General features: G+C 42.0%; 2 protein-coding genes across 2 annotated transcripts in view; both read right to left on the bottom strand.

Annotated features, from left to right (window-relative positions):
• Window positions 1–2,005, bottom strand: part of LOC131887445 (twitchin-like) — a 49,096-nt gene extending 47,091 nt beyond the window's left edge. The window contains exons 1-3 of the mRNA XM_059236059.1: window positions 1,969–2,005; window positions 1,800–1,898; window positions 171–221 (exon numbers count right to left, since the gene is read on the bottom strand). The gene's annotated coding sequence lies outside the window, so the exon portion shown is untranslated. The remainder of the gene's footprint in view (window positions 1–170; window positions 222–1,799; window positions 1,899–1,968) is intronic.
• A 119-nt stretch (window positions 2,006–2,124) lies between these two features.
• Window positions 2,125–9,634, bottom strand: LOC131887437 (titin-like). Its single transcript, XM_059236044.1, has 9 exons — window positions 5,451–9,634; window positions 4,223–4,840; window positions 3,997–4,160; window positions 3,843–3,933; window positions 3,603–3,617; window positions 2,783–3,205; window positions 2,533–2,703; window positions 2,287–2,433; window positions 2,125–2,221 (listed from the first exon to the last, which is right to left on the bottom strand). The coding sequence occupies exons 1-8, from the start codon at window positions 9,519–9,521 to the stop codon at window positions 2,305–2,307; spliced, it is 5,682 nt and encodes a 1,893-aa protein (XP_059092027.1). The 5' UTR covers window positions 9,522–9,634; the 3' UTR covers window positions 2,125–2,221; window positions 2,287–2,304.
• Window positions 9,635–9,640: the final 6 nt, after the last annotated feature.

Genomic DNA, 9,640 nt, shown 5'->3' on the forward strand with positions numbered 1-9,640 from the left:
CATTATAGGTGTCTCCTGATGCTAGGAAATAATTTCTGAGCCAGTTACTTAAAGTTCGAAACAGAATTTCATTTCCAATTGGCTAGGAACAATTTTTATTTGTTACTGAGAAGATTTTGAGTTGTGCTTGTTTTTAGAGAGCAAAAATGGTACTAATTTTGGGGTTTTACCTTTTCTTTGCGTGTGATCTCTTGCTTGTCTTCGTACGTTAGCGCATTTTCCTGAAGAGCAAAGAGCATTTGGTTTTAATTACTACAAACAGATTTTGATAGCAAATCAAGAAACAGTTTTTTGTGTTGGAAATCTACCTAAGAATTATCACAAGAAAGTTAATTTGACACTTAGATGGCACTTAAATCCCAATTAGCATATGCCGCTTAGTGGTAGGTTCTTTTTTCCTTCCCCATTAATTTGCGTCTTTCTCCAAGCCTATACTCTTATACACACGCTGTGTTTTTGAATGGCATTTTTGATAAACAATGTGATCTTATAGCCACCACTGAGTTTTATGGAAATCAATGGTCCTGCTTTCAAGCGTTGTAGCTCCAAAATGGCCAGGTTATTATTAAACTCAAATTCCCAGACCATTGAAATGGATTATTGGTATCACAAAGCAAAATATTATTGTTCTCTTTTTATTTAGATACAATATATATTTTCTACTAGCACGCCCGTATAACTCAGTAGTCGTTAATTAGATCGCATGCTGATTTATATTCAGGTCCTGATTAAGTTCGATCCAAATTTCTATCGAAAAGGTCTCCTCTAAAAAGATTATTTTTGAACGTTTTAAAGTATATAAGTTTTTATATAAGTTTTTTCTATCTGAGGTAGAAATCCATTAAACAAAAAAATTCAACGTCGTTCCTCGGGGGTTTGCAAGTTGAAAGAATGGCAAAATGTGTTTGGATATTTTTTTACAAACTTGATAAGGCTTTTATCCACCATGATTGGATAACTTTTTAATTTTTGCATACATTATACAAGTAATAATCATGACAATTTTAGTTATCATGATCATAATTGAGCAAGCATTATCGAAGTAATAATTGTAATAATGAAATATCAACAATGAAGTGGCTTAATATTAGTAGCTGCTTCATGTATGCTCATGAAACTTCTACTTAAAGTGCAACTTAGGCATTGCATTTTTTAATCTTTATGTACTTTTTGTCTGATGTGCCATTAAGTGTGTTTTTGGTGGTATATGTTACATTTTGAAGCGGCAACTACTAGATTAAAATAAAGATGGTTCCAAAGAGGAATCTATCAACATCAAAAACCATACTATACTCAAAAGTTTTGAGAGGACCGCTTAAAGTTACAGTATCTAATCTCATTTTAGTACCGTGTCAAGTAAGGTGATCAGATTAGCCTCAGAATTTAATGGTGGTTTTTTTAAACCTGTTCTGTATCAGAAATGTTCTACAAGTATTTCTTAAAGCTATACTTTTGAACTTTTGAGAGTCAAATTGTAAACCATTTCCAAAATACCACAAGGACCATATTTTTTAAGAAATATACAAACTACATTTGCTCCCATAACTGAACGGAGTAGCTTTTAAGTTGTGGTGTTACAAAATAAAAATCAACAAAGAAAGCAACGTTAGTCATGACCTGTGAATAACAAAATGACTGACATCAGCTATATCCCAATGAACCCGCCCCTCTGGTGACTAAAAAAACGCTCCCTTGCTTTGCTGGTGATAACTTGCTCAAAATCAGATAGCGTTGAGTTACTCAGACTTCATCTTGAAAACGAGTCGTTTCATGGTAATGACAAATTTGATTGAACGAACCTGTTTGTTGACTTCCTCTGGTTCGGAATCTTCCTCTGCCGTCGCCTCTCCTTCTTCATCCCCCTCTTCCTGTTCCTCGACTTGTTCCTTTTCCGTGGACTGACAGGGTATGGAGGCAGAGTGAGTTAGTTCTTTGATTTCTTTCCTTCCAATAATGGTGCGTTCTTACCTGTCTCAAACCCTTTGTTATTTTCTTAAACCGTCTTATAAGCTTTTGAGTCTTTGTCTGTCGTGAAGACTTTGTAGACTCCTTTTGTTCCTATAAGTATTAGTATTGGTGTTAAACAAATTTCAAGTCGACAAATAACATTGGATTGGTGTTAGACCTGATGTAAGTTAACCAGATCCTGGGAGTTTGTCGCTTCATCCTCCGGACCCGAGGCGTCTTGTTCCTCAGTGCTTTCATAAGTCTCCTCAGTAGACTTATAAAAAGAGAATAAAATGTAAATGAGAAAGTCAACCATTTAGATCCATGGCATTGTCTTACCAGCCCATCTTTGGATCTTTAGCGGATGACCTTCACAACACGTTTGGTCTTTCTTTGGTCATGTCTAGTCTCGATGGCGTTTGAGTCGCCTAAAGTCTTTATTTTGGGATTGAGGTCAAATTTGACCGACTTTTTGAACTTTACCTCCTGCAAAACTCGAGTAGGTAAATGTCCTGACCCTACTGTACCTCCTACATCATAAAATGTCACGGATCCTCTTTGTCCGGTTTTATCTGTTTGCTGTACCTCAGGTGGAACCTCTTCTGGCTCAACTGGCCGAGGTTCTTCAACTTCAGGAGACGGTTCCTTCTGCGGAGCTGGTTCCTCAACCATAGGTTCTTCCTCTGGTTCAACTGCCATGGGCTCCTCTTCGTCCTCAGGTTCTTCTGGGGCATCGTCACTAACCTTGGACACTTTCTACATGAATTTTAGGCAAGAAAGCGTAACAAATAATCAACGGACCAGAACCTAGTATTAGATCAATCACACTACCAACCTTTTTCTTCTTCTTTTTCTTCTTTTCTTTTTCGTCCTTTTCTTTGTCAGCATCTTCAATGGGTTCAGAGAGGATAACAGTTGTCATCTTCTCGGGTTCGTCCTCTTGGGGCAAATGTTCAAACTCGTGGTGCTTCAAATCCACTGTTTCTAGTTTGTCTTCGCCCCAAGTTCGCTTCACTTGAGAAGCCTTTCGAAGTTTCATTCCAGCAAAAGGTGGTGCCTCTTCTTCCACGGATTTCTTAGGAGTGCTAGTCTTCTTCTGGGTCACAGAAGACTTTTTCTTGAGCTTGAACATCTCCTCTGGAGCCGGGGCTTCTGGTTCTGGTTCAGGAGGAAGTTCCTTCTTCTCCTTCTTTTTGATCTCCAATTTGAACGGCTTGGGTTCTTTCTTGGGTTCTGGCGGCGGAGTTGGTTGTTTTTCCTGAATGATGTGAAGGATTTCGGATTAGTTACACTTTCTTGATTGTCTATTGGGGTTATCTAATCAAAACCAGGGCATAGCTTTGTGATGAGTTAGATTTCAAATCACTGATGGTTGGATTTATGTCATTACAATATGATGATTTTTGTACATGTGAATGTGGTGATAATAACAATGGTGGACATGCTTAATCACGTGCCTGGTTATTTGAAAATGGGATTGTGTAACGGATATTGGGAAAAATCGGACTGACCAACTATAATGGTTTAAGCAATGCCCCAATAATGACAGCTAACATCAACTGTTAACTTATTGCCATTATGGTATGTACAGATGCAAACAAAGGAATTAGAATCAAAATTGAAAGCGTTTACTTAAACATCGAGAAGTTATCTACCTGTTTCTTAGGATCCTGAAACACAAAAGCAAGAGTCGTTAAAGCCTTTTTAAAAAAAAATGGCTTGCAGCGAGAGATAAAATGGAGATGGCCAAAAATATGCCTTTCTCTTAGAAATCAGCATGCAAATTTGATTATTTTGAAGCTTATGAGATTTGCTACGGCGAACGACAATTTAGAGGTTCAGAGAATGAGACATTTTAGTTTTGACACCATCTGAAAAGCTTAGGAGACACTCACCGGCTTGACAGTGACCTTGCAACTGGTCTCATCTTCGCCCTTAGGGTTTGAAAACACCACTTTGTAAGTTCCCATGTTTTCAATCGTACAACTGAAATTTCGAAGAGTAAATGCAGAATTTGTTCATGGAGCAATTGGAGCATAGATTTCTTACTGGCTGATAAAGAGCTTAGCGTAGGTTCCATCAAATGTCAAAAGGACATTGGAGCCCTCTGTCAGTTCCTCGTCATTGAAGAACCACTTGACAGTTCCCTTGGTCTCATCCATCTCCTCGTCCAATCGGCACTGAAGCTCAATGTGCTCATTTTCTTGCTTGATCTACATTGTTCTAATGATTAAATATGTGCTAATAATCATGTTTTCCTCAAGGAAATGCATACCAAGTTCTTAAGGAAGGAAACAATTTCCGGTTTCACCGTATCATCATCTTCCTCTTCTTTCTTTTTCTTCTTTTTGACCACCTTCTTCTTCTTTTTCTTCACCTCCGTCGCTTCAGACGAGACCAGAGCGTCGGCTGCTTCACTCTCAGCTGTTTCAACCTTTGCAGCTGGGGCCAAGGCAATGGATTGCTCGGAGACGCTGATTTTCTTCGATTTAGTCGTCTCTCCTTTTTCATTGGTGGCAACGAGCTGGTAGTCGCCCATGTCAGCCGGAGCAGCTCCTTCAATTTCCAATTGAACAACCGCTTCATTGGGATTGGTTTCCGATTGCTTCCTGGTCACGGTGAATTTGACGTCTTCGGTCTTGGACTCGGTTGACGCTACGGTCTCGTTTCCTTTCACCCATTTGAGCTCGGTATTTTCATCTGCGGCGACGGCAGCTTCAATGATCACGCTCTTCTTCTTGGTCTTGGTTTTGGTCTTCTTGACCTTCATTTTAGGTTGTTCCAAGACTTCAGGAGCAAATGTTTCCACATTAAGTGCTAGATTGGCGTTGACTTCCCCGTTGTCATTTTGAACGGCACATTGGTACAATCCACCATCCTCGGGAGAGGGTTTCTGAAATCGTGAAATGCTTTGTTAGCTTTCTGCACTTGGGTTAATACACAGGCCAAAGGTCATTGCAAAATGATGAAATAGTTTGCAATGCTTCAGACCCTACTGAGTTCATGCTTTTTCATGCTGTTATAAAAGCTATAAAGAATACCCGTGCTGTGTTAGAATCTGAAAATGAATTTGCCTTAAAGTGCATGCATCAAGCTGTGGATAGGGAGACCATGCATGATTCACTTCATATCACGCCCGTTAAGCTCGTGTATTGTCATGTTGATGTGGTGTTGAAACCAAATAGCAACCTTGGGGACATTTGAATCACGGAAATGCACACGTCTTCTCTTTCTTATGAAAGCACCCTCTGGTGTTTAGAAGCGTCTCTTCAGTGTATTTAAGATGCTTTCATAAGGGATGATTTCGTGCAAAGTGAACCGGGTGTCCCGCGAGGTCAAAGATGCAACTGCGAATTTTTGCTGAGCATGCTCATGCGCATAAGATCTGAACGAGAACACTGACGAAGGACCTTAGCCCATGCTTTCACTGATTTGTTTGAGTTCATGCGACATGCTCTCATGCGTGTGAACAGTATTTGGTCTGTAAATATCTGTTTGCTAACCGTGACTTCTAATCGCGTCTCGTTGTAGCGTTCCGTGATCTCGTGGATCACTGTCATCTTCGCACTTTCTTTGACAGTGGTATTTTTGAAGGACCATTTGATTTTGCATTTGGACTCCGATATGTATCGGACCACCATGTGGAACTTCACTCCATCCTCAACCGTGTACACTTGAGGCTTTTCGTACAGACTTGGCCCCTTGGAGGATGCCTTTGGCTTCTCTTTTGGGATCTCTTGGGGTGCATCCAACTCCATTGCTTCACTCGGAACTTCGGTATGATCCTCCTTTGGCGATGTTACATCTTGAGGTTCATCGCCCTGTTCGACTTTTGTGGATACTCTTTTAGCAGTTGGGTCTGGCATAGGGGCATCTTGTGTAGGCTCGTCGTAAGTTTTGCTAAGGGGGCTATCTTCTGGAGTGTCCTCTAGGTTCTCAAGCACGGGCTTTTCCTGTACGGACACCTTCTTTTTTACTACCTTCTTAGTCACAGTTTTCTTCTCTCGAGCCTCTGGTTTATTCTGAGGCGCTTCGGATGTGCCTGGCTTCAAGGCTGTTTTTCCAGAAGGTGGTTTTTTATTTTGAGAAGGTAATGACGTCGTGATATTCTCTTCTTCTTTTAGACGTTCCTCTTCTTGAGTTTCTTGTTCCTCTTCTTGAGGTTGTTTCTCCTCCGCTTGAGGTTTTTGCTCCTCTTCTTTAGGTTGTTCATCCTCTACTTGTGGTTGTTCATCCTCTACTTGTGGTTGTTCATCCTCTACTTGCGGTTGTTCATCCTCTACCTGGGGTTGTTCATCCTCTACTTGAGGTTGTTCATCCTCTACTTGAGGTTGTTCATCCTGTACTTGAGGTTGTTGCTTCTCTTCTTGAGGTTGTTCCTCCTCTTCTTGAGGTTGTTGCTCCTCTACTTGAGGTTTTTGCTCCTCTTCTTGAGGCTCTTGTTCCTCTTTTTGAGGTTGTTGTTCCTCTTTTTGAGGCTGATGCTCCTTTTGTGGCACCTTCTTTTGAGGTTGTTTTTCTTGTTCTTCCGGCTCAATGATGGACACTTTCTTTTTTATGATCTTCTTCTTGATGGGCTCTTTTGCTTCAGGTTTGTCTTGGACTGGTGGCTCAGGTTGTCCAACTTTAGGAGCCAACTCTTCAGCTTTGTCCTCCACTTTTTTCTTCTTTACTGTGACCTTCTTAGAGATTACCTTAGAAGTAGAGCTTTTTCGTTGAGCCTCAACGACTTGACCCTGTTCTTCTACAAGAATAGGCGTGTCATCTTTTTGAGACTCTTCCATTTTGGCCTCAATAGTCTCATCACTCTCGGTGGATTTTTGTATCTTCTTTTTGGTCACAGTGACTTTCCTTGTCTGATTTGTATTGTCTTCTTTAGTTGAGGGCTCAAATGGTTGAGGCTCTTCTACTATCGGTGTTGGCTCCTCAGTGTGTTCAATTGTTTGATCGTCGGAAGAAATCATGTCCTCAACGCCAGGAGAAAGGGGACTTTCAACCACTTCATCCTCCATTTCGACCACTGGAGTGGGTTGCTCTTCTTCCACGGGAGTTACTGGGGTTTTAATCATCTCCTCTGGAGCCTCATCAATTTCTTCAACTTGTGGTTTGGTAAGGGGTTCCTCATCTCCTTCCATATCTGAGGGTATTTCTGGTTTGGATGAAACTTTCTTTTTCCCTACTTTTGACTTCTTTTGGAGGGTGGAAGTTGCAACTGCTTTTTGAGCTTCGTCCTGTGTCTCCTTAACAGGTGTAGGTTGTTGTTCCGTTGGTTGAGACATGCTAGGTTCCTCGGTTTGGGTCACTTCTACCACAGGCTTTTCTCCTTGCTGATTGGTGACTTTTCGAATGACCTTCTTCTTTGAAACGCCGTCATCAACCACTTCAGTGGTGGTGATTGTCTCGACGCCTTCATTGGTTGAGGCACTCTTGGTGACTTTTGTCACGATGACTGACCCATCTTGCTGCTTTTGCTCCGTTACTTCAGTAACCTCGGGAGGCGATTGGTCAGGAATTTTCGCAGTTGTTTTGGCCTCACTGGATTGGCGAACGTTGCTTATCTTTTTCTTGGTCTTGCCATCTTTGATTTTTTCCTCAGTCACTTCCGTAGTTTGACCGCTTGTCATGGGTTCGTCCTTGGGAAGTTCCTCCATGACGCTTACCCTTGTTGAGTCATCGCTGAACGTGGAGGTCTTTTTGATGACTGTTCTTTTCGTGATCGTCCCATCCGCACTAATCTCTTGGGTTACAGTAGTGCCTTCCTCTGGTTGTTCGACCACAGTTTTGGATTGAGGCTTTTCATCTGAGCCAACAGAAGTCGCAGACGATTTTTCAACCTTTACTATGCGTTTAGTGATTGTAGTTTTACCATCAGGGCCAACTTCTTTCGTAACAACCTCTTCTTTGTCTGTGGGAAAATCTTCTTTTGAAGAAGTGCCTTCCTCTGGGTTGGACTTCTTCGATTTCCTCACTTCCTTCTCTTGGTTTTCAATTTCAGTATTATCCCCACGAATTTGTTCAACCGGTGCTTCAATTGTGTGAATGGGGATTGAGTCGAGATCAGTAACACCATCAGTGACAGTTTCATCATATTCACCAACAGCGTCTTCATCTTGCATCTCCTCGACAATTTGAATTGGAATTTGTTTAGATCCTGATGACTCATCTGGAACTTGTTGGTCATCCTCATCCTCATCTAATTCAACAACCTCGGATGTTGTAAGTGAGCCCTTTGGAGACAATGAGCTCCCTGGTTCTTCCACTATTGGCACAGACTCGTAAGGTGTCTCATCATCTGATGCCTCAGTAATTCTTGTGGGAGAAAGCACTTGTTCTGGGGCAATAGGAGAGTTTTGCTTCACTGCTCTGTCATTGGTTTCATTCGACTTAATAACAATGTTGATGTTTTTACCTGTTTTTGTCACTTTTTTCTTGACTACTTTTGTGGTGGATGTTGTCTGTTCATTTTTAGTATCTTTCACTCCGGGTGCATCAGCACCTCGACTCACCTCTAATTTCCCTGGTTGTTCTACTGGAGCTGCCTCCTCAACCATTGGAGAAGCCTCTTTATCAGTTTCCATCATAGTGGTTTCCTCTTCCGCTTTATCGTCGACGCGCGAAATACTAGATTTTTTCTCTACCTTTACACTTATCGACTCCTTTCTTTCACTGGACACTTTTCTTGGTTGCTCGCTTACTGGCTCACTCACTTCCGATGGTTGAGTCGTTTCTTGATCTTGCTCCTTCGGTGCCATTTCCTGTGGGCTTGGTACTTCCACTGGGATGTCCTCTACCTCCTCCGGCTTTATTTCAAGTACTTCCTCAGGCTTTATTTCAACTACTTCCTCCGGCTCTTCAATTGTGGGTTCTTCGACTGGCTGTGAGGGCTGTCCTTCTTCCTTGGTGGGCTCCTCCACTTCTGATATCTCTACCGGAGCATCAGTACTTTCTTCTTCTGGGCCCTTTGCCGACTTCTTGATAGTTTTCTTCACCCTCACTTTGGTCTCGGTTTTGCTACTCTTGGAGGCAGACATCTCAACACCTGTTTGAGGCACTTCAACCGTGCTTTCTTCAGTGGTTGTTTTTGTGGGCGTTCCATCGTCATATACCTCGTCAACGGTTGTCGACTCCACTACCTGACCGTCTTTGACAGTCCTTGAAACTTTCCTAATCACCTTCATCGATTTACCAGAGGAGAAAATCTTTCTTTCTACGGTCACCTCTGGTTCTGTGGTTGGTTGAACTTCCATACCCTCAGTTGGTTCCTCAACCTCCGGTTCTTGCGCCACTGGTTTAATGGTCTCTTCTATGGTCTTTGCTGGAGTTCCATCATCGTAAACCTCTTGGAACACAACTGACTCCATAGCTTGTCCATTTTTGATCGTCCTGGACACCTTTCGCACGACTTTAACGGAATTACCCGACGACGAGGTCTTTCTGACTATTGTGACCTCTGGTTGGGTGGTAGGTTGAGTCTCCGGGGTCGCACTTGGCTCTGTGATTGGTTTGATTGTTTCCTCAAGAGTCTTGGAGGGTGTACCATCATCATAAACCTCTTGAACAACTGTTGATTCCATAACCTCTCCATTTTTGACACTTCGTGACACCTTTCTAACCACCTTCACCGACTTACCAGAGGAGGAGGTCTTACGATCAATGACCACCTCTGGTTGTGTAGTTGGATAAGCATCCTCAG

The sequence above is a fragment of the Tigriopus californicus genome, chromosome 9 (assembly GCF_007210705.1).
Source record: "Tigriopus californicus strain San Diego chromosome 9, Tcal_SD_v2.1, whole genome shotgun sequence".
Classification (NCBI taxonomy): Eukaryota; Metazoa; Arthropoda; class Copepoda; order Harpacticoida; family Harpacticidae; genus Tigriopus; species Tigriopus californicus.

Excerpts from the sequence above, each read along its gene's own strand:
- LOC131887437 (XM_059236044.1), bottom strand. The coding sequence starts at position 9,521 with ATGGAATCAACAGTTGTTCAAGAGGTTTATGATGATGGTACACCCTCC. Across the intron at positions 4,161-4,222 it reads TTTCCTTCCTTAAGAACTTG|ATCAAGCAAGAAAATGAGCA; the intron begins GTATGCATTTCC and ends AGAACAATGTAG. Across the intron at positions 3,934-3,996 it reads GCTAAGCTCTTTATCAGCCA|TTGTACGATTGAAAACATGG; the intron begins GTAAGAAATCTA and ends TCGAAATTTCAG.